Source organism: Pezoporus flaviventris, unplaced genomic scaffold, assembly GCF_033815535.1.
Source record: "Pezoporus flaviventris isolate CSIRO_AGI_PZ_B2104156 unplaced genomic scaffold, CSIRO_AGI_Pfla_v1 ptg000036l, whole genome shotgun sequence".
NCBI classification, from domain to species: domain Eukaryota; kingdom Metazoa; phylum Chordata; class Aves; order Psittaciformes; family Psittacidae; genus Pezoporus; species Pezoporus flaviventris.
The window spans coordinates 41124966-41152015 of NW_026892584.1; the positions used below are offsets into that span (position 1 = coordinate 41124966).

The window sequence follows — 27050 nt, forward strand, 5'->3', positions numbered from 1 at the left end:
AAGCAACAGGGGATTGGCTGGGAAGTCCAGAGGCAGCGTTTTATTGGGTGTCTGGAGAGAGCGGGCGGAGCCTGGCGGCCCTTTGCTTGTCATTGGTAGTGCGCCATGCCTGTTTGGGAGGGTTTGGGCGGTCATTGGGTAGTGGCGGTGTCTTCACGGGGCGGAGGGGAAGCGTAGCGTAGCGTAGCGGAGCGGAGCGGTGGCGGGGTTGGAGGGAAGATGTCGGGCTGTGAGGCCCGCGATGCCAAGAAGCTGGTGCGGTCGCCCAGTGGGCTGCGCATGGTGCCCGAGCACCGCTCTGCCCGCAGCCCCTTCGGCCTGGACGAGCCGCCCTGGGTGCCTGACAAGGAGGTATCGGTAGGGGCGGGGGCGCCGCTCTTCCCTTCCCTAGGGGTGCGGGGCTTCTCTGCGCGCCCGAATCGTCGGCCCGTTGTCCGCGGGGCCCTCGCCGTCTCAGGGACCGCTGCCCTGTAGAGAGCCGGGACACGACTCGCCTGGCCGGCGATCGAGCGTTGAGATGGCGCTTCTTCCCTCTTCTGTCGCGTCCCTGCCGTCCCCCCGCCGTCGCTACCTGTCGGGTGGCGGGGGCCCGCCCGGGGGCCGATGAGTGGCGGGCAGCCTCGTTTCGCCAGGTAGCGGGTCGGGATCGTGGATGTGAATCACAGGGCTTTTATTTCGCATAGATCAACGGACTGAAAGGACAGGGCTGTCGCTCGTTCTCCGGGAATGTGCGCCCTCTCACAAAAATGAGTGTGGAACTGAACGAGTTAAAAGTGCTGTGAGCATTTGTTTTAGTGAAGTATTCTCTTTAAATCCCTATAAATCTAATTCTGAAGACCATGTTGATTTAAAAAAGAATGTTGCAAAGTGATAAGGCAGTAGAGCGAAGAACAGCCCCTTTGGCTCCCTCTGTGAATGTTTGTAGCCTTAAAGAGTATTGAATAGCATAGATTGCTTCAATCAACTTTTGTTTTAAACACTTTCCAAGTAAGCTATGTGATCATGACGTTGTATTAAACTTCATGTCTCATGCATTATTTGCTACTGGCCCCTACAGCTAGATGTTAATACAACTTTAGAGTCAGTTGTTTCTTTATTGCCAGTGTTCTGTGGTGTGGATGCATGCGAATGAGTTTAAATGTGACTGGAATTAAGATTTTAGATGGGCCAATATGAATTTAAGCAGGGAGCTGTTGTACAGAGCTGTTCTTTGCCAGATACTGACATGGTTGGTCTGTTCTGCGTGGGAGCGCTATGTCCTTCCTGGTTAGGAATGAGGAAGAAAGTTTCTTCCCTAGGTGGTATCTGTGGAAGTGAAAAGTTCTGTGTAAAAGTAGTAACTCTGGAAATTTGCATTGCTGGCACAGCTTCTGCAGCTCAGACTAACCTTTACTGGCACAAGGTGTGTGGCTAGTGAGTCACTTGCTGGTTTTGTCCAAATTAACCCTGCTTTGTAAAGTGACTTTTTCAACTTATTTAAACAAGCAGTCTGCTAAAATATTTTGTGGGTGTTTTTCTGAGTTATTTTTCTCCATACTTAGAGAATTACAAAACCCCTCCCTATCATCACTGGTCCTCTTGTCTCATAAGTGTAGGTAAGACAAAAATGTCAGTGTCCAGAGCCGAGAGTCGTTAGAAGGTATCTGAAGCCAGCCAACACCACATGTGGTGTGTGGTGCACTGGGTGTGTTGCAGATGGGGTGTGTATTTTTCAGTTTGTAGCAAAGTCTGAGCAGTTATCGTGCAAGTGATTTCCCTTTGCATTGTGTGGCGTCTGCTTTTGCTGTGTTGATGATTTGCACCTGTGTGCACTCACTCACCTGGGCTACCCAGAAACCTGATTCCTGGCAGCAACAGCATCAGTAACTATAACTTGTGCAACAGTTAAATTAAAATTACTTCTCTCCCTGACCTTCTGAAGTGTAGTTTTGTATTTCAGTAGTCCTTGATTATGGCAGACTATTTTCATTAAAAAAGAAACACCCAAAGTACTTCTAGCTCAGTCTAATCCATAATGCCATCTTAATTCAACTAGAGGTTGTTTGAGGATTGTGTTGGGGTTTATTTAAACTAGTTAGATATATTTGTCTGTATATTTTGAATGTATAAGTCTGTTGTTTGTTGTTTTTTGAATATGATGTTACAGTTTTACTGCAGGTATTCATACTCTGTAAGCCTGACCTTTCCCCCCTGTAGTCTGTTGTCAGTAGGTTGATGGTGTTGATGTGAGACTGAGCATTTGCCTCAGACTTCGTGACATTTGCTGTTGAGAGGAATTAGCATTTATATGCATGTAAATGAATTTGTTAATCCATACTATTAATCATTTAAATTATTAAATTTAGATGCATTTGTTAATCCATATTATTAATAATTTAAATGGTTAATTTAAATGTGTTTGTTAATCCATATTATTAATCATCCATTATTGGTACTTTGTAAGGAGTTATTTCACTAGATTTCTTAAACTGTATTGAAGTTCTGACATCCCTTTGATTAATGATTACCAAATATGTTACCAACTTCTTCCTTAACTAGAACAGGTATGGGGTATACAGGGAAGCTTATAAGGGCCGTGTATTTATTAATAAAGTCAAATTTAAAGTGGCAGTGTTATGTAGATAATGAATTCAGCCAGAACACTTGTTCTGTTACCCTGTCAGATGTAATTAAAAAACCCGTCTTCTTAGTCCAAGACAAGAGACTGGTATTAGCAAATGTGGAGGTCACTTTTCCAATGCGCAGCCTTCTGCTGTAACACTCACAAAGTCAGTAGCTTTTCTTATGCAGAAAGAGTCTGCTGGCTTATTTTTTCTAAAAGTAACACCACCTAAAAATTATGGCAGTTGGTAGTTTTGTGAGACTTACATAACATTGAAATATCCTTCAGCTTTTAACTTTTATGTCATAAGGTTATACTGGCTTAAAGTATCAGTTATTTTGAGGAGTTTGGAGTGTGAGATCGAAGCAGGACTAAGGAAGCTTTCTGTTTTGGTAGCCTTATCTATGATATAAATAATGAGTTGAGGTAGATAATACTATGAAAATTTGTGCTGAGCATCATTAAGTTTGAGACATATGTTGGTCACTGCATGTGCCTTGTCTTACCAGAACTTTTGTTAATCACCAGCAGAGCTCAACTGATAGTGTGCCTATTAAGCAAATCTTGGACTAGAAATTGAGTAGTATGTATGCTTGAACGCGGAAGTAGCGAAACCTCGTGACACCCAGCTGTGCACCACATCTGCATGTTGCTGAGAAGCACTGAGTGGCTCAGACCTGGAATGTGTGAAAAGAGCTTTCAGATGTGGTGAAAGTCAGTCCCCAGGGCTCCTCTGTCACTTCAGGAGGGAGGTGAGCTCTGTGTAGCTGGGGCCTGCGTTGGCTCAGGCTCCAGGAATTGGCACTGGTTGTTTGACAGAGCTGCCTTGGACTGCTGGCAAACTTGTATAGCTCAGACAGTGAGCTGGCCCTGTGCATTTGTAGTGTCAGAAAGGACTGGGAATTGTATCAGCCATATGCTTGTATTTGGTGTTTTTCACTCTGGCATCAGCTGTTTTGGTCAGGTGGATTACAAGGTGATGGGCTTGTGAACTTTCACATTTGCAAAAGTTCACTGTGTTAACAAGCTCAACCAGGTGTTACCTTGCATCCCTTCTTGAGTTGCTTTGTTATTGAATATGCAAATAAAGCATGTGAAGTGTAACTAGAGCATTCTCACCTCTGGCTGGATCCAGGGGATTATGAAAATTTGTCATCACACTTCAGCAAATGTGTGAGAAGTTCCACTCTCTTTGTAATGAATTAGCTCTCAGTTCAAATTAATACCAAGATCCAACACCTGTTAGATGTTCTTCCACTTTTCTCTTGCTATATGAAATAATCTGATACCAGTATTAGTGGTATGTTGATTATATGTGAATGAATATACTTGTGATGTGCATTTTTATTTCATTTCTTCCTTCGTATCTTTTTGTTTCCACTTGACAAAACCCTCATATTTATGCTGGTTTTAAAAAGCCTGTATCTTGAAACATGAAAAGTAACTCTGACATTGTGCTTCCTTCTCTGTGGATGTGATAAGAAACTTGTCAAGCAGTAAAGCTTAATCTGGAACTTGTGCACTCTCTAATTATGTCAGCATATGGATGGAAGAATTCACCTTTCCAGATTTTCTTCCATAGAGATCTCTTCCCAGGCAAAATAGAAGTTGATATTATGCGAATGGTTCACTTTATTCTTTTTACATAAAACACTGAAAGAACAGTGTATCAGCCAACTTGTGTTAGAACGTTTTGTAGGAAAATCCCATTATCCTGTGCCTGCTGCCATATGCCATTTGACTTACAATTTATTTATGCCCGCATTAAATATCAGGCAGTGTTATCATGATAGGTCTGGAATTCAGAAATATTTTTCTATAGAGTTTGTATTAAATGAGAGGGTGGATAACTTTGGTTCTTCCTGAAAAGCAACTTGTATGTTTATAATAACATTGTGTATGAAATCTATTTAGGGTAGTATTTAGAAAAGCTATTTAACCCACCCTCCTTTTCCCAGTAGATAGCTTGTGCCTTCTAATTCCTGAACAGCAGCAACAGCCAGGTCTAGCTCCCGGACAAGCTATTAAGCTACAAATGTCAAAAATTAAAACACTATATCAGGATGAGTGTAGAGTAAAATATGGTTATTGGCTGTAGAGTACTACTTGTTACAGAGATGAAACCTGGTGAATGCTGAAGTTGCTTTATGCTGAAGGTTATTCATCAGTGAATGTTTGAATAAGCTTTTCTGCAGCCATTGTGAAAAGAGGTGTCTGAATGCCTTAATCTAGTACATTATTTGAAACAATACAGGAACACATTTCTTTTGATTAGGTCGAAGGAGGTGATCCTGCCCCTCTACTCTGGTGAGACCTCACCTGGAGTATTGTGTGCAGTTCTGGTGTCCTCAACATAAAAAGGACATGGAACTGTTGGAACAAGTCCAGAGGAGGGCCACGAGGATGATCAGGGGACTGGAGCACCTCCCATATGAAGATAGGCTGAGGAAGTTGGGGCTGGAGAAGAGAAGGCTGCATGGAGACCTCATAGCAGCCTTCCAGTATCTGAAGGGGAATAGGTTGCCCAGGGAGGTTGTGAATGCTCCATCCCTGGCAGTGTTCAAGAACAGGTTGGATGAAGCCTTGCGTGATAAGATTTAGAGTAAGGTGTCCCTGCCCATGGCAGGGGGGTTGGAACTAGATGATCTTAAGGTCCTTTCCAACCCTAGCTATTCTATGATTCTATGATTTAGAAACAGATAGTATAATAAGCATTGCAAGCAGTGATAAGCACCGTTGTGTTCCATTATGGTGACCGCAGTTACTCTAATGTGTTTAACTTCTGTTTAGACATCAGAACACTTGATCTAAACTATTTCAAATTAATAAGTCTTCTACTTCAAAAGAATACAGAAGGTTTCTAGAGAATTTTAGTTTAGTTGCTGAGATATTTTCTTGGCCATAGTTGTTAAACTTGTGACGGTGATTGGGAATCTGCTGAAGCAGAAGTCCCTGAAATAGATGACAAAACCACTTGTAACCTGAAAGAGTTAATAGAAGGTAAAGTATTGAAATATATTAATGAAAGGCAAAGAGTGATTACTGTGTGCTTAGCAAATAGCACCTGCTGAGCTGAGGGCATGTTTTTAAGATGACGTTCTGCTGTAGCCTGGTATGGTCTGGTTTGAGGAGTTCAGTTTCAAGAGGTATAAAATTTACTGCAGGATCACACCACGTTTTCCTGATTTAGACCTCGGGCATAATTTTGTATTAATATTTGCAAATAAATCTTGTAATAGTTGAATTATAAGCCCTGGAGAGAGCATTTTGATATGGTGAATAAAATATGGAAGATCTTGGTGAATATCCAGTGATTTGGTGGCTGAGTACCAGCCCTTTGATAGGTGAGTTTCTATACAGAAAACTTAAATTGTCACTCCTACTAGCTCCTACTGTTGCCCCTGACACTGCTTAGTTGTGAGAGACAGAACTTCCATTGAGAGAGACAAACGTCTTTGGTTATTTCTGGCTTTTCTTTTGGGAGGAGTGTGTGGGTGTAAGCTTGTTTTAGGAAAGAAGATATTTCAGAAAGTGACATTTTGTAGCTGGAATAAAATTAAGCCTTAGTAGCTTGGAAGAAAACCACATTATCTCCTAGCGTGTTTCAAAAATGTCCAAGTATTGTGAGCGTTAGAATATGTGAACAGTGTTTTAGAGAGTCAACAGAGCATTGCAGCATAATACAGTGAGGATGATAGCTTATATAAAACCAGTTGACTGTGCAGTATATGGCTGTTTGGATAGCCAGATGTAACTAAACGTAAGTATTTCTGAAGTGGAGTTTTGGAATGAGTGTGGCAGCTTTATTTTGTCTTACAAATAAGGATGACATTATATTGCTACATTGAAATTAAATGAAAGCCATCCCTGGTGAAAAGATAAAGGATGGAAATTTGTTGAAGGTGTTTCTTTTTAGGGCAAAATACAAAGCTCAGTCTTTGTATGTGGTGGTAGGGTTGAAGGTTTAGAAATCTTGTAGATTAATTTTAATTTCTACTGTTTTCTAGTGCCCAAGATGTATGCAGTGTGATACAAAATTTGACTTCATAACTAGAAAGGTAAGAGAAATCAATGAAATGTAAAGCATTAACTGTGGCAAAATACTAGTGTGGACTTATACTGAAATCTTCTACCTTTTAAATCAAAAGAAGAGCATGCAAAGTCTGATGTAACTTAAAGTAGTTTTTCTTTCTGTTCTGCCTTTTCTGAGTCAAAGTCCTTTTTGGTTTAATTCTGAGCAGAGAGAAGAATTTCAAAGAAACAATGTGTAACACCTATGTAGAGTTTTCCCAAATTACTGGGTACCTGCAGGATTTACATTCAGAGGAGGCAGCTGGAGTTGGCTGCTACCATCAGTACTGACATAGAAAACAAATCGACTAATTCAGGTGTGGAAATGTAAGCAAAGCTGTTTTCAATAGTAATGAGTTATAATTTTACATTAAAGAACCATATTGTTAAGATGCACAAAAGCAAAACACAAATCCTCTTTCTGTTATAAAAGAGGATTTATCTTGGGTTTGGAAAAGGGAATTTCTAATTAAAGTAGAAAGTGTAAACACCCTTGATTGCTGTGAGCCATAATCAGGCTCACTGTATGAAGAGAAAACACTGATGTTAAATTATGCTCATTACATAAAAGTGAGCAGGTCAGTGTAGAATTACTCTGGTGTGCATGAATGCCACCAGACATACCAGTATGTTATATCAGATAGGTGAAAATTTTCAGGAGGCCTGCAGAGCAGCAGGGTGTCAGTCAGTGATCCTAGTAATAGAATAGAACTCAATATTTCAGTTGGAAGAGACTTACAGTGATTATCTAGCCCAACTGCCTGATCACATCAGGGCTCACTGAGTTACAATCATGTACTGTACATGTTATTAAGGGCATTGTCCAGCTGCCTCAAACACTGATGGGCTTGGGGCATTGCACACCTCTTTAGGAAGCCTGTTACAGTGTTTGACCACCATATACCAGGGTATAGAAGTTCTTCCTAATGCCCAATCTAAACCTCCCCATAGCAGCTTTGAAGCATTCCCATGTGTCCTGTCACTGGATACCAGGAAGGAGGTCTACTCTCTACTTTCCTTCAATCATAGAACACACTTTCTCCTAGTTCTTGTTTTACCTTTTAGCTGGATGGGTTAAGAGCATGGTGGGTGGCTGGTTTGAGTGTTTTGGTTTAGAAGCACTAATTCATGAGGCTGCTGTGTTTTATTGTGGGGAGTAAATGAAGCCCTGGGAAATAGTTACTGCAGAGAATTTTGCACAATATTTGGAAGGAAAGCTTAACACTTGAGCAGCACTGCAGTGTATCAGTTCCTTGTATCAAACTGTGCTATCTCTTTGCACCACACATCAGTTCCTGCTTGCCTGGGAATACGTGTTCTGACATGAGAACTTGCAGCAGGAAGACCTGCTGGGACTGTCACACCCCAGTAGTGATTTGGAGCACAAGCCGCTTGTTGCAGATTCGGTAGTTGTGAAACACATAGCAATACTAGTTCTGATTTTGCAACTTCATTACATTTGAACTGTGCTTCCTGATATTTCTGATAGAGAAATAGCTTTAGGGTTTAAGTATGAAGATTTCCATCTTTTTCCATGGGAAAAAATTCAGAATAAGTTTTAAGGGAAAGAGTAGCAATGCCAGTTGAAGTGTCATTTTGCTTGGAAGTGTGAAGGGACCTAGAAACCACTCTTTTCTTGTGTGTTTATTGACAGTAGGGTGAAGGATTTACTAGACAGTGGAGAGGCCATTACAGTGTCTTGCCTGGTCTGCTCCAGAAGCATGTTTAAAGAGTGCCAGCAAAGGCTTGTATTGCTGCTGTTCATACTGTACTCAGTTCTTTGTGTTCAGTCTTCAGGGATTTCTTCCTACCCCTGTACCAATTGAATTTCCTTTACCTATCCCTCAACTGGTATGTTTCACACATGAGAAACTGTTCTGTTTCTTGAGGAGGGGGATAATTAAAGTAGTAACTTTCTCAGATTATTCCCTATTAGTTTCCGCTGTACATTTGTGCTAACCAAATTGTCCCCTCGTGCTTAGCACCACTGTCGAAGATGTGGGAAGTGTTTCTGTGACAAGTGCTGCAGTAAAAAAGTGCCTCTGCCTCGCATGTGCTTTGTGGACCCTGTGCGCCAGTGTGCTGAATGTGCCCTCATCTCTCAGAAAGAAACAGAGTTTTATGACAAGCAGCTTAAAGTACTTATGAATGGTAAGGACGGACTGCATATATGTGCTGGTTTGATCTCATTTGTATTTGTTCAAATGCTGTGTTAAAACTGATCAACAGGAGGAGTAATACCTCTTGTCAAATGAGCTGTGGTTTTGTCTCCTTTAACTACTGTTTTTGTAGAATCATAGAACAGTTAGGGTTGGAAAGGACCTTAAAATCATCCAGTTCCAACCCCCTGCCATGGGCAGGGACACTTTGCACTAAACTGTGTTGCCCAAGGCTCTGTCCGACCTGGTTTTGAAAACTGCCAGGGATGGAGCATTTACCACTTCTTTGGGCAACCCATTCCAGTGCCTCACCATCCTTACAGAAAAAAGCTTCCTTATGTCTAACCTGAACTTCCCTTGTTTAAACCCATTACCTCATGTGCTGTTGCTACAGTCCCTGATGAAGAGTCCTTCTCTGGCATTTGTTGTCATGCTTCTATTTGCCAATTAATAATTCTGTGTTCTCAGTTTATTTAGAAGGAAGTTTTCACTTTTTAGCCAGTATTTACAAAGATTTAACTAAAGACAAAGGATTTTTCAATGCCTCTGAGAACACGTGTGCAGTTGGCACATTTCTTAAAGTAATGAATCCTATAGCCACCTTCCTGTTAACATTAAATAAGGATGGAAAATACTTCACAATAGGGATTATTTTAGTATTTTCTAACAAGATACAATGCTTGTTTCAGGTTTCGTCTCTGAGCTTTGATCTTGTCCGTGGCCTACAGCTGTGGTTGAGGGCAAAACATAATGAGTGGTCAGTTTTGCATAGCATTAAAACTACATGCAGTACAGCAATTCATGTTCTGGTTACATTAAGAAAGCTGAGTCTTTGTTTTTTAAAACATTGTGTGATTGTTCAGTGGCTTTTGATGGGCTCTCAGTGTGATGCTGGTGTCTACAGTCAGTAGCTAAAGCCACATACTTGTTGATAGCATGAGTGTTCCTAGGGAGAGGCTATGTGCAGAGAGGAGTATGTTCATCCCTGTGACAACACAAGTCATTCTTAGCTCCGTTTTGCAGATGAGGCTCTTGTAGATGACTCTTAACAATAGCGTGTTTTAAACTGGAGACTTCTCTTAAAGCTTATCCTGCTTGCATTTGTGTTACGCAATTGAAGTCTGAAGTTGTTCCTGACTTAGGATCAGTTTGATTTAGTTGAAGATGTCCAGGCTCACTGCAGAGGAGTTGGACCAGATGACCTTTGAAGATCCCTCCCAACCCAAACTATTTATGATTCTAGTGTGGAGCCACAGATATCAATCAGAGATGGTGATTGTGATGTCCTCTACAGCTTTGCCATAGCTGTTTTACTGTCTCGTTTCAGCAGCATGCTGAGGGGTCAGTGGGACTGAGTAAAATTGTGAAATGGCCAGGTGAAGCCCCTTGGGCTGCATGGTTCACATTATGGAGATGGATTGCAGATGGTTTGGCAGGGCTCTATGTTGTTATTTTTTTCATATCCCAGACCAGCAGTACTGGGATTAGGTAATCCAGGGAGCATGAGGCATGGAGGAAATAAAGTGGTTAGGTGTGTAGTCTGCTTTATTTTACACTGTGATTCACTTCACTAATGTAGCTAAGATGACTCCTGGTCCCGAAGGGGCTCTTCTGAGCAGGAAGAAACATAACATGAAGTTCGTTGACCTTAGAGTAGGAGTGAGCTAGCCTTCGCTAATGAAAACGAGATGTCTCACTATTTATTAAGCACAGTGCTGAAGGTCACATCCTGCTGTTAGATTCTTCTGGCAGGTTGGTTTTTTTTTGAGTACTGAAACAATAGTTTACGTTACGGTGACAAGGGAGGGGCCTTAGTGGCCTGATTGCCATCTCCAAATCTGTTCTCATTTTAAAAGATGCATCTTGGGTATCATCTGTATTTCCACAACATGTGGGAGAAAGGACATTGCAATTGTGAAAGGTCCTGTGATTCACAACACGGTAATTAAAGATCAGCTTTTTATCCTTGCGTGTTCTCCTGATGGTAATCAGTTCAATGTTTCAATTAGTCTCTTAATTCACCCACTTCCGTGTATGAGGTGCAGTAAGGAAATATGAGTTATCATTTCTGATACTTGAATGATCCTTCCTCAGCTCCCTCTTAGAAAACTAAAACATTTCTTTCCAGGTGCTTCATTCTTTGTAACTCTGGGAACATCTGAAAAATCTGAGCTCATGGTTTGTCGACTTTCCAACAATCAGAGGTAAGAAAGGTTGATAGAAATTGCACTTGTAAACTACATTATTACTGCACAGCTGTATATATATATAATATACAGCTATGTTATTATCCAATAACCTGAGCAAAATACAAGTAACGTGCTGCAAAGATACTGGAGAGAGTAGTCAGACTGAAGGGATAGATACAACTTTAGTGAGTTTTAATTTACTAGCAGTGTGGGTCAGAATGCCAGGGAGTAGTGGAGCTTCACTTGCCAATGATGTCTCTTGGGGCCACTGGACAGTGGTTTTGTTGGCTAGAAGAGTGATCATAAGAGGCCGTTACAGGGGAGAAGCTGTAGCCACCAAAAAAAGCTTGTTTCAGGATGATTCTAACAGTGCTCTGTATTGTTGAGATGACAGCCACGCTTGTTACCAATTACAGGTCAGCCTGTTGGCTACAACACTTTAGACTCTGTTCTCTTCTTGCCCCAGAACTTTGGAAGAATACCTTTAATATTTTGAAAGGGTCTTATGGCAAACTGAACTGCAGGTCTGTGGTTTGGGTTTGAATTCCTTTCAGCAAAGAACTTCAATGAAAAGTGGTTTTTTTTTCTGCTTGATTTCTCTCTCTCCCCCCCCCCCCCCCCGGTTATTTTTTTCCTTTGATTTGGACTTGATATTATAGGAAAAAATACCTTTTTTTTTTTTTTTTAAATTTTCTTCTGCTATGTAGGTATCTGGTTTTGGATGGAGACAGCCATTATGAAATTGAAATTATACATATTTCAACTGTTCAGATACTTACAGAGGGATTTACTCCTGGGGGTAAGTTTTTCATTGAATACAAATTAACTATTAAGAAAAAAATACGTGAAGTTGTAATTATGGTTTGAGCTGGACAATGTGTTTCCAGGTTATCCATAACTGTGGTGTGCTAGCTACAGCTGCTCTCAGAATGGAGTGCAGTCTGTGAAACACTGTTTGTGGCTGCTGGGATTTTGGGGATAACCTGGGAATTGAGAAATTACTGTAATACAGGAAAACTCCTTTATAAACCTGAGTAAAGGTTGTCATCGTTTGGCTAAATATAAAGATCTATTGATTCAAAAGCTCATAGGAGGGAACTGCTATTCTTTGGTACCTTCCATTTCAGGATCCAGATGGGATTTCTCTTCTACTGGTACAAACAATTGCATGAAGAGTGAGAGAACCTTGGAAGGGGGTGTGGGTGGGAATTAATCTGTGCTTTGTTGATTTCATTGGAGCTGAAGGGGTGGCCAAATGAAACTGGTAGCATCTGAATCATGGGGCAGCTACTTACTGCCTCATCTCTTACCAGATATTAGAGTATTTCAGGATGAACTTGAATAGGATTTCACTGAAATGGGAACAAGCGAAGTCAGGAATTTTAATGATTGTTCTTTAGAACACCTCTGTTACTGCTAGAGTTTTCTAAATGGGCAGCCTCTCTATGCAATATTCAGTCAGTACAGCATGTTAACTTCAGTAAACTTATCTTGGTATTCAGATCAACCAAATGTGTTGCTGAGTTAATGTTCCTGTAACTCCTTGTTCACTACTCTGCTGACTGCTTTATCTTTTTGCCTGCCTGCCTGCCTTCCTTCTTGACGGTAGAAAAAGATACTTGCACTTACACCAGCCTTCTGGAGAGCCAGCACATAACTGAAGGTATCATCAGTACCTTTGAGTATGACTCACCTAAGCATGTTGTCATGGTCCCCTCCCAGCAATCTTCATCTGCAGTGCTGATTTTTTGATCTATAGCTGTTTAACTTGATACAAATTGTGTTCAAATCTGACACATACCTTTCCTTCCCATCGAATAAACTGAGACTGAGTGTTCTGTATCTTTTTGTAGGAGAACTAAAATGCTCAAAGCCTTCTTTAGACCACATGTGCTATTGTCCATGCTGGAAGGGAGAAGGGAAGTTGAGAAATAGTATTTTTTTTGTGGCACACAGTGTTATGCATCACCCACTTCAACAGAGGTGTGCTGAATTGTGTATACCAGAAATGAGTAATGCCTTGTGCACTGTCCAGCAGGCCTTTGCACTAAATAAACAGTTAATGGTGTGCTTTTACACATCTTTAGAAGTAGTAAAACCTGTTGTTACAAGGTGTGTTCTGCCTGAATCAGTAATGTCCTGGAATGCCAGACAGTGGCAAACTGTCCAAGGCTGTAGGTGTTTGATTTCCATGGATCTGAGTAGGTCTTTAATCTGTTATTCTGACCAGGTATATGCAGGGGAGTGAGTGATGAAGTTGGATTTCTGTTTACCCTAGAAGAGGAGCAAATAGCTAGTTTTATGAAAACTGCTTGTGGGCTTTTGATCAGGTCACTTAGATTAAGTTTGTCTTTGTTTGGCTTCTTGGATATTACAGAAATGGCCTGTGGGAGCCCCTCATGCAATGCTGTCCTGTGTATAGCAGTGCTGTTCCTGGGGCTTAGTTTATGCTCTGCTGCGTCAGGAAATAATGCCAATAAAGTGCAGTATTCTAAACAAAGCTTGTTTCCTGTGTTTTGGCTTTGGTTTATCTTACCTCTGTGCAGCTAGTGTAAAAGAGATACAAACAAGTCGCTATCACACGGTTGCCAGAGCAATGTCATTTGTAGCAGATTTCCTTCAGGAAGCCAATAACATTGACAGGTTTTTTTTTTTCTAGTCTTGTGTAAGCACCTTTCCCAACCTTTGCCATCCTTGGAGGGATTTTTGATTGCTGTGCCAAACTTTGTATCGAGCAGGGAGCCCTTTTGGTGTCAGTCTGGATATGTCTGTCCAATGACCTGGACACAGGTCATTCAGTTTACAGACTGCAGGCTACAGTGTGAAACTGGTGTCTGTGTCAAAGAAGACACAGTAATAGTGAAAAAGAGGGTTATTTCCTGTGTGTGTAGCTAGTGGCTTTACCTGATGGCTTATACAAGTTCTGCCTCAGTGACTGCCAGAGAGAACTAAACATTGAGTCTACACATCCTGTGGCCTGGCAGTATCACCATGGTCACTGCTGCAGCTGCTGGTGGTGCACCTGCGGTTTCCAGGGCTTTCAGTTAAGTGATAAGCTGGTGTCTTCAGACACACAATAGCTACAAAGTTGTTCTGTTACTTAGCTCCAGAACCTGTCTCTGTTGAAGGTTTTCTTTCTTTTTCCAGGAGGCAATACTCGTGCCATAGGTATGATTCTGCAGTATAAGGTACCAGGATCAGAGGAGCTAATGCAGATGAAGTTTACAGCTTGTGAAGACTTCAGCTCTAATAAGAAGCTGTCAGCAAGCTGGCTGGCAGCTATGCACAAGGTAAGCAGTGGGGGCAAAACTTGCAGAAGGCTGAAGTAAATCTTTATGTGGTGTGCTTTGTCTCCTTTGACAGTCATTTAGCTTGGTTTTGTGTGAGGCTTTCAGAGGTCCCAGTTAATAGCATGTAAAGGGAAGAGGAAGCACGATACTATAGTCTGAGACCAATGAAACCCCTAGCAGGGACTGTAAGGAGACATGAGGATTATAGAACATAACATTGTTTAGTGTATGTTTTAGAGGGATTACCAAGATCTTGGAAACATTACTTCTATCTAGCTTTTCCCAAGGCAGTTTTTATCAGAAATGGTCATTTCTGACAAAGAGAAAACAAATATAAGTTACCTGAATTATTCTGTGACCACAGGTTCTGCATTTAAACTAACCCTGAATAGTCTCAAACCTTACTCTAGTGCCTGTCTGACTGTTAAGTGCCTTAGATGGAGAAAAATGGATAAAGAACTTAAAGCCTTGGGTTTAAAGGAAATTTTTGAAGGGGTAGGAGGGAGATGAGGTGTTAACTTCTGTTAACACAGTGATGTTTTGTCTTTGTGTTAGGCAACAAAACTTCTTTACGAGTCCCGGGACCAGTAAGGACAGCAAACCGCTGGCACCTGAGGGCAGAGCCCAGCCTCCATGGACTTGCCTCTTGCTCTCTGCTAGTTAATGGCTGGTAACACTCATGGTTCTTGACCCTCTATCATTCCAGCGCGGTTCAGGATGCAGGAACTGGCAGATGCAGGGGGAGCATGTTTCTGACCCATGAGTATTCACAATAGTGTGCAATATGTATACAATTACTGCTTTAAACAGCCTCACCTTTTAAGACTTTGTATATTTTGTTAAGCCTTTATTGGTACTTAATATAAAAGTGACCTGCACTACAGCCCCTGTACAGCACAACTTTCATAGTAACAGTTATGTATACTGTTTGCTACAGAAAGCAAACAAATGTATATGTCTCTTCTGCAGAGAACAGCTTTTGGGTATAGATCTCAGGTTTTTCCCTCTATCCAAATGGTTAAAAGTCAATGTACAATAATAAAATCTGCCTTAGCTATGATTTTATAGAAATCACTTGGTTTTTTTTTTTAACATTTACTGTTAAACATTAAATATTTCAGCAAATACCACAAACTGGACTTACATGACCTTGAAACTTCACTTCTGTGATATAAATAAGCTTCCAGAATAATGTTTAGTTTTGTATTTTCTTTTTGGTAACTAGCTTTTGTTAATCTAACTGTAATACTCTCTGAAATCGTATACAGTTTAATGTATAAATATGAATAAATTAATTCACTTATTTAAAAAACCTAGGTCATACTTAATTTTGCAGTGTGTAACTTTGTGCATACGGTGGTCTCTGCTCTCTGAAACTTCCCCTTTTGATAAAGAGCACTCTCAATTTAGTTCTAACCATTGATAGTTGCCTCAACCACTGGGATGAATCCTCTGGCTGCACACTCTGTGCCAAGTGACTTTCTGCCCTGGTCTTCCCATGCTGGTAAAGACTGAGTAAACCAACTGAGTAAACCACTGCAGGAGGCTGAGCTGTCAGCTTGTATGTGAAGGACCCCCCAAGAGCTTTTCTAGGTAAGTAGTAATTTATCACAGCTGGAATACTGGAGAACTTGTATAAAACGCTGTTTGGCAACTCCCTGTCTGTGCAGCTGGTGAAGGAGGCAGTGAGGAAGCTGGAGGTGACAGGCAGAACATGACAAGCTCAGAGTGCTCTTTTTATGGCAACTGTGAGGGAAGGCATGTCTGCCTGCTGTTTTACCTGTATAAAAATACTGGAGAATGCAGCCATGCCTTAGCAGGACTTTATTGTGCACATTTACACGTTCTCTGAATTAGTGTATCATAGGCTCTTGAAATCATCACATCCATGTAGCAAATTCTTCAACAATAATACCCTTTCACTTTTCACCACAATATATACAGTTAATGCTAACCTGTGGTAAAAGCAAGTTACAGCACTGCAGGAATGGAGATATAAATTATACACAGAACTTGTACATGAAGAATTAATCAAATTGCATACTGTTAAATGGGAGAAAATTACAAGAAATATGGCTAAAACTCATAATGGAAATTCAAAATAGACTTCTGATGTATAAAATCATGTACAATTAAAATGCCAGTGAAGTGCCTCTTTGTTTTTTTGCTGGAAACTCCCATGTACTGGAATAGGTTATTGCATAACTTGCCTTGGCAAGAGCTGGAGGCTGCCAGGAACCACAATAAAATAAGTTAGTGCCTTTCTTAAATCCTTCTCTAAACCTTGTTTCTTTCTTCTCCTTGACTTTGCATCTACACAACCCTCTTCCTACTTCTATCCCATCCTTCATATTTTAGTCTAGACTGACTTGGGCAGACTTCAGCTCACACAGTATAACCCTTACCGGACTCTCACCCTTTTCTACTATTGCACTTCCATCCATGCAGACATACAAATCCTTTAACTGCTGCACATTTGGTACTGACTGCTTTGGCCAGGGTAGACAAGTGCCAGTAGCTGGCAGAGGAACCTTTACATTAGTAGAGATAACACTGGTGCTGTAGGCTGAATAAGAAGAAAATAAAACACCATGTGAAATACCGTGTAGGGGATTTGAGAAGTGTACAAATACTGTTGTTCTGTCAGTTCTCTAGCTCAATTCTAAATGCAAATAATATGAGGTGCTAGACTATAGTTAAAGCTTTTGTTGGGGTTGTCTGGACTAGGATGTAAGCCTGTAGCATGTTACTGCTTAATCCTAGCCTTAATTTAGCTTTGGTGACTACTTAAATTATGCACATAGTAAGTCAAGATCTTGTGTCCTAGAACCCAAGAGTTGATCAGTAATAAGAACTCAACATTCACTGGTATCAAACAAAATATCCAAAATCCTGATGTGGGACAGTTGCTGTGGGGTTGGAGCAAACTGGACAGCGTATCTGCACCCCACAGGTGACACCTCTGAACACTGAACACAAGAAAGCTCCAACCACGGAACTTTTAACTTAAAACACCGCTTCAGACGATAGTGGTGCAACACTGTAGGTAGTGGAGGTATCGCTCTCCTCAGCAGTGGTGGGTCATGTAAAAACGATCCTCATTTACAAACTGCAGATCTTGAAAATCGTGGATGCTGTCCATTTAACAAGAGAAAGCACCATTAAAACTAAAAATTATAGTTTTATTTCTCTGTGTGAAATGATCAAAAGTGATGGCTCCAGTGTATGTTTTAAGTTTCCAGTTACCAGCATGGTATTGCACTGTTGTATAACTGAGTTCAAGCAAGGGTTCGTTGTCTAGGTTTTATTCGTGGATATAACTGTAAAAAACAGAACAAAAATATTAGGTTTTGCATGACTGACACCAAGTTGGATATAAATTAATCCAATTCTAAGGGGTACTTGTTAACAAGATCTGGATGATAGAGTGGTTGGTGGGGGTGACATTTTTGTGAGCTACAGCATGTTCTTGGGTAACTTCTGAAAAACAAACCAGAAGCAGCAGGAGGCTGAGGGCTGAGTTCCTCCTGCCAGCAGCTGCTCTGGAAATGACTTAGTTCATTTGATTCAAGATCTCAGCCTGGACCAAAAGATGCGCTTATGGAAGTACAAGAACTCCCTGTTGAGCCCTGGGGAGTGCTCATTTCCTGTCCTTTAGAAGGTTGTCTTACACACGTTGTCCTCTATATGTCTCTCCCTAGTAGCCTCACATTCCTGGTATCTGGATAGCAGTGTTCTGTTAGACTGAGAACAGCATAAAAACTTGCCAACAGCTGCCATCCTTACAGCTCTTTCCTGTTTAACCTACAATATTTGCGTGTTGCTCATCTTGTGCCAGGTACTGAAAACCTTCCTGAAGAACTTCCTGGACCAAAGCCTCATGCTGCCTAATAGAGCCATCATGCTTTACGTAAGGGCCCTGTGTTTCAGCTGAGGGGCAAAATAACCTTAGAAAAGCATAAACTATTAACTTTACTAACTTGCCAAATAAAACTCAGCACTAATCTGGCCACTGCCTGTCCTTTTTGTTCACGATGACACAGAGGCAGGAGAGAATAAGGACAATCATCTGCTTTGGACTGTGTCATAGCAGTGTGTCTGGATGATATACAGGGATCCTGACCAAAGAACATTCTTGTGTCCCACTTTGGGAGGAAGAAAGAAATAGAAGGGAGAAGGTAACTGAAACAGAACTCACCCCAAGAAGGTTTTTAGGCACATAGCCTTCTTTATCATTGAGGCGGGCCCACCACCACTCTGTTTCATTGTCATCCTTGCGTCTTAGAATAGTAATGGCATCACCTTCATGGAATGACAACTCATCATTATTCTGGGCTTCGTAATCCCACAGAGCATACACCACTCCTTTGTTCATCACTCCCAGTTTCTCTTGCACTCCTGTTAACAAAGCAGAGAAAGCTACAGGTTGGGCAGAGAAGAGATTCAGAGCAGCCCTGCAGAGAAGGACTTGGGGGTGTTGGCTGATGAGAAAATGAACATGAGCCGGCTTCAGTGTGCACTCGCAGCCCAGAAAGCCAACTGTATCCTGGGCTGCATCAAAAGGAGCGTGACCAGCAGGTCGAAGGAGGTGATCCTGCCCCTCTACTCTGGTGAGACCTCACCTGGAGTATTGTGTGCAGTTCTGGTGTCCTCAACATAAAAAGGACATGGAACTGTTGAAACAAGTCCAGAGGAGTGCCACGAGGACGATCAGGGGACTGGAGCACCTCCAGTATGAAGACAGGCTGAGAAAGTTGGAGCTGTTCAGCCTGGAGAAGAGAAGGCTGCGTGGAGACCTCATAGCAGCCTTCCAGTATCTGAAGGGGGCCTATAGGGATGCTGGGGAGGGACTCTTCGTTAGGGACTGTAGTGATAGGACAAGGGGTAACAGGTTAAAACTTAAACAGGGGAAGTTTAGATTGGATATAAGGAAGAAGTTCTTTACTGTGAGGGTGGTGAGGCACTGGAATGGGCTGCCCAAGAAAGTTGTGAATGCTCCATCCCTGGTGGTGTTCAAGACCAGGTTGGACAGAGCCTTGGGTGACATGGTTTAGTGGGAAGTGTCCCTGCCCATGGTAGTGGGTTTGGAACTAGATGATCTTTAGGTCCTTTCCAACCCTAACTATTCTATTATTCTAATACCCCAGATGTTGGTCTTCCCTCCAAAATGTTTTGTATGGACACTGTGGCCGAAATACGAGTCTGTTTTGTTAATAAAAGATTTCATGAACAATTTTTAGCACATGATGAAATGCTTTCAGAAGTTAAGGTGCATAACAAAACCAAATTTCACAGAGTACTGTAAACCAGTGTAGAGCATGAGTTTTTCTATATGCAATAGAAACTTCACAATCTTTTATTCAAATGAGGAAAAAATAGCTCTACAAAGTTCTGAGCAAAGCAGCTTTAGAAAACTGCTGTGTGTTTCTCACAGGCCTGCTTTCTACAGCAGGTGTTACACAGTAATGCTTGAAGCTTTTGGAAATCTGCACTGTGTCAGGTATACAGAACCCTAATGGAGCCTACAGCCTCTGATGGAAATGAAAAATCTGTCTGCTCCATCAAGGTCCTTTCCTTGCAAAATAGAACTTGGTAACTATGTTCTGTGAGTTAATTATTCACAAAGTATATATGTTTCTTCATGTGATCTTGTGGTGGTTTAAACCCAGTCAGGCAACTTGTTCACTTGCTCCCCCCCTTCTTGCCCTCCCCCAGCTCCCGGAGGGACGGAGAAGAGAATCAAAAAGAATGCAACTCCCACGGGTTGAGATAAGAACAGTTTAGTAACTAAGGTATAAACACAAATCACTACTGCTACCACCAGTAATAATAATGATAAAGGAAATAACAAGGGAAGAGAATACAACACCTCACCACCAGCCAACTGATTAACTCGCCCCCCCAGCCCGACCAAGCTCTGACCCATACCTCCTCCAACCCTGCAGTCCCTCAGCCCTTCCGGCTAACTCCCAGTTACATCCTGGGCATGACGTGCTGTGGTATGGAATACCTCTTTGGTCAGTTTGGGTCAGGTGTCCTGTCTCTGCTTCCCCCCAGCTTCCCCTCCTCCCTGGCAGAGCATGAGGCTCACAAAGTCCTTGGCCAAACCAAAACATCATTGTTATCAGCTCTGTTCCCAAGCCGAAAGTCAAAAACACTGCACTGCACCAGCTACCAAGAAGGAGAAAAATGACTGCTACTGCTGAACCCAGGACAGATCTGTAAGGAATTTGTGCACCTGGAAGTTGGAGTATCTCTGTCAGGATACTTGACAACTTGGTTACTGTCAAATGGAAGCTTCCCATGGAAGCATTTTCTTGAAATTAGGCCAAATTAAAGGTTAAAAATTGGTGACATTAGAAGGGGGCCTGTGGAGTAACTCAAAGACCAGAAGCACTGTGAGCACCACAGAATGGTTTGCATTGGAAGGGACCTTAATTATTCCAGTTCCAGCCCCCTGCAATGAGCAGGGACACCTTCCACTAGACCAGGTTGCTCAAAGCCCCATCCAGCGTGGCCTTGAACACTGCCAGGAATGGGGCATAATCCCCTGGTTTTAGCATTTGGAAAGAGGAGGAAGGTGATGGGCAGTATTGTCTAGTCTGGGACCTATGCAGATGTTTCATGCAAATCAGAGCTAAAAAGGGATGAATTTTAGAAAAGCTAAAGAAATTCATAAAGTAGTGTCCCAGCTTACCATACAAGAACTGGGAACACTGAATATAACCTTCTTCCATCTCTTCACACTTGTCTGCAGCAGTTTCTATATCACTTATAGTTGAAGCAAAAATAGCTGCCCCAGATTCAACCAGTAGTTTACAGAGATGAACGCTATTGCAAGAAGCAGCACAATGCAAGGGTGTCCTGAAATAAAGCAGAAACATACACAGGAAAATATAAGCTTCCATGACTCCTAATTATTTTGTCTTGCTATACAGAGTTCAGCCTGTCTGTTTTTAAAGGAAATTATTTCTTATGCTTATAGATTATGTACGCATTGTCCAAAACCTGTCAAGCTACTGGAGTGGATCCCCACGATTCACCTGACTCCAGTAAAGCCAAACAGGTGTTAGTAAAAATGTCAATTTTCATTGCTCACAGAACTGCTGGGTACAAAAGGGTATTTTCCAATGTGAAGAAACTTGAAAGATAACCCAGGTCAGCACAGCAAGGTTTTGCATCCCTCCAAATGCTCCAAAAGTACTACATCTACCTGCAAGGCTAGATTCTTCAGCAGTACCAAAATCTGTAGTGGGTTACATGAAGATGAAAACTTCATTTTCATCCTTTCTTACTTACAGTTTAATTAGTGCAGCATCTGAACAACAAATGCAACTGCACCACAAATTAAAACCAAAACATAGTGTATGTCATGATTTGAGTGTGCTTGCAGGAGTTGGACACATAGGAATGTTGCACTTGAGTTTGCCACCACCTAGAGACTAGAATGTGCTCATTTGCTGGGGGTTAAAGGAAAGGAAATTGTTTCCAAATAGGTCTAAACTGAACTCTGAATGTGCACCAAAATGGTGTCTCTCCCAGATGCCAAGTTGACACTTACCATCCATCACTGTCTGCTGCATTTACATTTACACCAAAATCAAGCAAGAACTTCACAATGTGGTGATGACCAGCACACACTGCATTATGCAAAGGTGTAATTCCTTCATCATTTGGTTTACTGGGATCATCAACCTATTGAAACCATAAAAGAGTTCAGCACTTGTTTTCCCAGAAAAATACTTCAAGAGGTTGCTATTCTTTAGCAGCTCACCTCATATATGATTCGTTGTACAAGATCAAATTCTCCCTCCAAAGAAGCATCCAGGAGGAGGGCCAGTGGATTGAACTTCACTCTCAAACCATGGCCTGTTCTTTCTGAGTTTGGTTTCTTCAGGTTGGTACGTTTTGTCTGAGCAGAGATGAAGGTTGAAAGGCAAAATTTTAGCTTGCACGAGTACTAAGAGATGATTTAGTTATTTTTTTAAACTAGATTAAGAATCTCATCCTCCTTAAATGTTTCTATTATAAAGTCTCTAAATAAAAGGCTTGATATCTTACTACATTTTATTCAATTGGAAAAAGCATGCCCATATGATTTAGAAGCTTTTAATTAAAAGTATTGAGTACAAGGCCTGAGTACTCAAAAGTATTTTAATTAAAATACTTTTAATTAAAAGTATTGAGTACACTTAAGTCAGTGGGTTTTAAGCACCGCTATCTTAATTGTATCTGATATAAAGCTGAATGTGTTTGTGGTGGATTGTCTGAGACAATGTCAACACTTTTAACACTTTTGCTTAGAATAGAAAGCATGACACAGTGAAGCCTGAGTATCAGTCTCTACTCAGAGGAATCTTTCTTTGCCTTGAATCAGCAGGTTGGTGCCTACAAGTTGTGGCTTTTGCTATGGGAAAGAAAAGTACAGAACACGAAGCTCTTTTATGTGGCATTCTGGCTGGTGTTACCAGAAGATGCATTCTCAAGATCTAAAATTTAAATGTTCTGAAAATATTCTGAATCATTCACATGTGTCCTTGTCACTTTCCAGGGCAGGGGGGGCAGAGGGGAGTCTATTATTAATTACAGCATTTATAGAATGCTTTTAGTCCCTAGCACTGTAAGATCCGTTTTCATTCCTGCTCCTGTTTGGTATGGCTATTTCAGTTTGGATAATAAGCCTCTCTCAGTGTTAATGATATCTGTTGCTAGCATATTCCATTCTCCCAGAAGTATCCTGGCCCACTTGTGGTCATGGGAAATGCACATGAGGCCCCATGTGCACCACAGTCATTGTCAAAAGATTGCAAGGTCCCTGCCTGAATCAAGAAGCAGAGATACCCTTTGAAGCCAGGGTTAAAGTGAGTCACAGCAACAACTAAGAACAAAATACAGTTCTCTCCCCATTTTCAATTCTCCATATGTTGTAGATTTTGGTAATGACAAGGTTTTGGCACAGTTGGAGAAGGAATGTTGAAAGTAATTCAAATTATGCAACCAGCCCACTAGAAAAACATTTCTGCTAAAACAAGTCAACTGTTGGTGGTGTTAGGGTCAGCCCCTGGTCTCACATCCCTCTGCTCAGAGGGGAAAATGACTGCACTGCTCCCAGAACAGTTATTTCAGCTTGTCTGCAAATTAAAACGTTTCTTGCTGCCGTGGCTTATCCTTAAATTTCATATAAATGGTTCTATCTGTAGGCCCGGGGAAATGAAAACAGCATTTCTAATGGAATCTCAGATTCCAGAATTAGTTCTAAACCAAGAGCATATCCCTCCCAGAAGTTCTACAACCTAAAGTACCTACACAACTTCCTGTTGAATGTATGCATATATTCCATATTAAATGGCTATGTCAGTAAAGAAACTAATCCACCATAATTCTCCTTCGAGGCCCCCAGATTTTCTTTTTAGTAGCATGAAAATTGAAGTGCAAACATACCATTTGGCTTAAGCTTACCATCTTCTAGTTATGCTTAGACACACATCTAATTTTATTCTCCACAAAATTGTCCTTTTGCTTGGTTACTTACTGGAGGAAGTGGAGGAGGAGGAGCAGGAGGCAGAGGAGCTTCATCTTCTACTGGAGAACTAACCTCAGGTGTAGGACTAGGTGACTGTTCAGTAGAAGGAACTATAGCAGGATTGTTGTTGTTATCTTCAGTTGTTTCAGGTGTTTGATTTGTGGTTTCAGTGCTTATCAGTTCCTCAGTAGCAGGAGAAGGTAATTCATTATCATTGGCATCTGATGAAGGGGGTGGCTCATCAGGAAGAGGAACTGTAGGTTGCACAGAAATAGGTTCTTCAATATTGCCATTGGTACTAGCATTACCATTATCAACATCAGCTAAGATGCCTATGAAATCCTGTGGGTTGCTTGGCTGATAAAAAGGAGCACTTTCTATTCCTCCAGCAAGAGTATTAAAGCGCTGATACAATAATTTTTGTATATTGGGTCCACTTGGGCCTTCTGGTTCAGTGATAGAACTACGTTTCTTTAATGGCCTTGGAGCATTGGCCAATTTTCTTCTGAGAGCTTCAAGGTCAGCATCACTTTGATACCGTAGGGGTGAATGCACAATAGGGGTGAGCTTAGTAGGACTGAGAGGACGAGGAATGTTTTCCACATTGCTGTTTTCACTGGGTGGTGGAGCATTTTCCACCTCTTGATCTTTTTCAGAGGCCTCAGTCTGAGGCTGAGACTGTGGCTGTGAGGAAGTCTGAGCAGGCAAAGAACCATGAAGGAACGGCAAGGGTGAGGGAGAAGTTGAGCCAGATTGTAATACAGGTTTTCCATAAACTGAAAAACAGAAAGATGTAAAAACAGTGAAGAACCATTCTCAAATTACATAATAAAGTATTTGCAAATAAACTGGGTATGAGTCTGTTGCTGCCTGTTTGATGCTAATACAGAAAATTAAAAAACCAAATTAATTATATTGGAACCTATCAAAAGAGAAATACACACTCACCTGTTGGTGATGCTTCTTAGAATTACAATCTATAAGTAGTACCTGGAATGTTTTTCCTCTTCCATAAGGAGACAGTAAAAGAAGAAAAACTCTCCTCTCTAGACACTGTTTTTTCAACTTGTGGCTGAAAGTACTGGTAAAGTATCCAGGTTGTATTGTTCTAACTGCATCTTGTATTAAATGAAAAGTGATTGAATGTGTATTTATCACCCCTAAAAAATATGGGATCATTTTTCTGCCATGCTGCAGACATAAAAGTATCTTTCCTCTTCTAGATTTATACTCATTTTTCAAACTGATATGGAATTAAACCGAGTAAGTAGATCAAATCTTAACAGTCTATTTCAAAAGAAAAACAAAGGAACATATATTTTACCTGCTTTTACTGACTTATTTAAGGTATTGTATACAGCTTGTTGATAATTCTTTGGTGGTGTTGCTTGCTGAAGATACATGGAATAGATGGAACTGGAGTTCACTGTCTGTGGCCCTTTCCTGGGAGACTGAGGTCGTGATCCTTTATCAGCCAGAAAAGGTCTGATTGCGACAGTTAAGGGGAGTTCTGGCCTGCCATCTCCTCCTGGAAACAACGGGGGACCAGGAGGTTGATATGTAGGACTGGGAGGTACAGAAATTCTCTGTTGAATCTGTTGTGAAGAACTGGGCTGATGGACATTGCTTGGTGGCGGAAGTGGAACAGGTCTTTGCCGATTTGTTATACTGGTGCCAGGTCTGGGCAGGCTGCCATCCTTCCGTCTTTCTAGAGAATTTGTAGAACCTGCTCCTAAGGGAACTGGACTTGGATAGGTCCCATAGTTTTGAGGCAACTGCTTGCTTACACCAGGAACTGCTGGTGGCACTTTCCCCAGGTCAAGACCCTATGTAAGAACAAGAAACAGTATATAACATTTAACTAAATAAAATAATTGTGAGCAAAAACATTCCTCATTCTACAGAACATACTAATAATCTCGTGTGACAGCAAGGGAGTCAATTTAAACAATCTGTGTTACTTCACCACTAGGTATGATTCTACCCTAATTTACCACACAATCTCATCATATATCAGACAGAGGCCAGGCCTCTTCAGATATTAATACAAATCCAAAACTATTTACATACTTTCAAAACCTGAGCAACTCGTTTTAAGTGCTGGTTCTCGGTATCTATTTGATAACATATTTGTTAATATTTAGGGTGATATAACAGAGTTTACTAGAACTATTTGAAGACCAGGTCCTTATTCTTTAAAGATTACAGCCTTAAAGAATTCATAAAGTACTAGAACAACTGTGCAGACAGACTCACTCAAGGATGGATTTAATGACTTCTTTGATGAGATTTTTGTGAGAAAAAAAGCACACTGAAAGGGTGATAATCTACACCACAGAAAGAGTAATAGAGATTCGAATTACAGAAATAGGAAGATGGGTGAGATGATTAGGAGAAGCAAAAGGAGAGAAAAGGGGAGACCAGATATGTAAAAGAACAGGAAGGAATATGAACTACTGAAGTTGAAAAAAAAGGTAATGCACTAAGAACAGGAAGAAACAGGAGGAATACAAAGGCAGTTTTCTTTATGGCTTATAAATAATCATCGGCAGGGAAACCAAATGTGTATGTAAGTGAAGTGGGTTCATCTATGGAAGCCAAAGGTTCAGAATTTCAACAAAACGTATCTATAAATATATCACAGGTGAAACCCACCAGCTTATCAGTACTTCCTAGTACTGAAGTAGGCAAGGGCTGGCTGGATATAGTTCCTTGTTTTAAAGCGGTATCCATGCTCGATTCTTTCCAGTCCGTGTTGGAGATCTGAGGTGGTTTTACCACAGGGGCTGAGCTCTGTTTAAGTAGTGGCCAGTTTCCATCATTAGCTTGAAAACAGACAAAACCACTGTATTTAAAATAATCCACAGAACCACTGTAAACAAGCAAAATAGCATGTGAAATGGAATAGCTTCAATTACAACAGGATTAATTTGATTCCAGAAATGAGATAAATCACTCTTCATGTTTGATTCAGAAATTGATAGTGAGAGCAATCTGTCTATAACATGCTGTTCATTACCTTTTGACATTCAAATTGCATTGAAAATTTCTACAGAAAAAAAGACTGTTAAAATTTCTGTTTGAGCACTGCATATTCTGCTATTAGAAGGCAAACAAATTCAGAACAAAAATCCTTATGGAAACACTTCATCCAGGTATTTGTTTTGGTATTGTACACTGTGAAATTATGCTAAATGTTAAGTCTACGTAAGCTCA

General features: G+C 41.1%; 2 protein-coding genes across 11 annotated transcripts in view; one reads left to right on the forward strand and one right to left on the reverse strand.

Annotated features, from left to right (window-relative positions):
- The first annotated feature begins 195 nt into the window (after positions 1-195).
- ZFYVE21 (zinc finger FYVE-type containing 21) lies at positions 196-15627 on the forward strand. 3 transcript variants are annotated; one of them, XM_061464133.1, is made up of 8 exons: positions 196-351; positions 6610-6660; positions 8656-8824; positions 10961-11036; positions 11729-11820; positions 12631-12684; positions 14169-14311; positions 14867-15627. In XM_061464133.1, the coding sequence occupies exons 1-8, from the start codon at positions 220-222 to the stop codon at positions 14900-14902; spliced, it is 753 nt and encodes a 250-aa protein (XP_061320117.1). In that variant the 5' UTR covers positions 196-219; the 3' UTR covers positions 14903-15627. The 3 variants fall into 3 exon arrangements, with proteins under 3 accessions (XP_061320117.1, XP_061320119.1, XP_061320118.1); XM_061464135.1 differs by lacking the exon at positions 12631-12684; XM_061464134.1 differs by lacking the exon at positions 6610-6660.
- A 493-nt stretch (positions 15628-16120) lies between these two features.
- Positions 16121-27050, reverse strand: part of PPP1R13B (protein phosphatase 1 regulatory subunit 13B) — an 87029-nt gene continuing 76099 nt past the window's right edge. For all 8 annotated transcript variants that reach the window (XM_061464111.1, XM_061464104.1, XM_061464110.1 and 5 more), the window contains 8 exons: positions 26490-26659; positions 25159-25660; positions 23844-24610; positions 22086-22223; positions 21873-22006; positions 21009-21175; positions 18510-18709; positions 16121-17631 (listed from right to left, as the gene is read on the reverse strand). In XM_061464111.1, coding sequence (XP_061320095.1) covers positions 17590-17631; positions 18510-18709; positions 21009-21175; positions 21873-22006; positions 22086-22223; positions 23844-24610; positions 25159-25660; positions 26490-26659 — 2120 coding nt within the window. In that variant the 3' untranslated portion in view covers positions 16121-17589. The remainder of the gene's footprint in view (positions 17632-18509; positions 18710-21008; positions 21176-21872; positions 22007-22085; positions 22224-23843; positions 24611-25158; positions 25661-26489; positions 26660-27050) is intronic.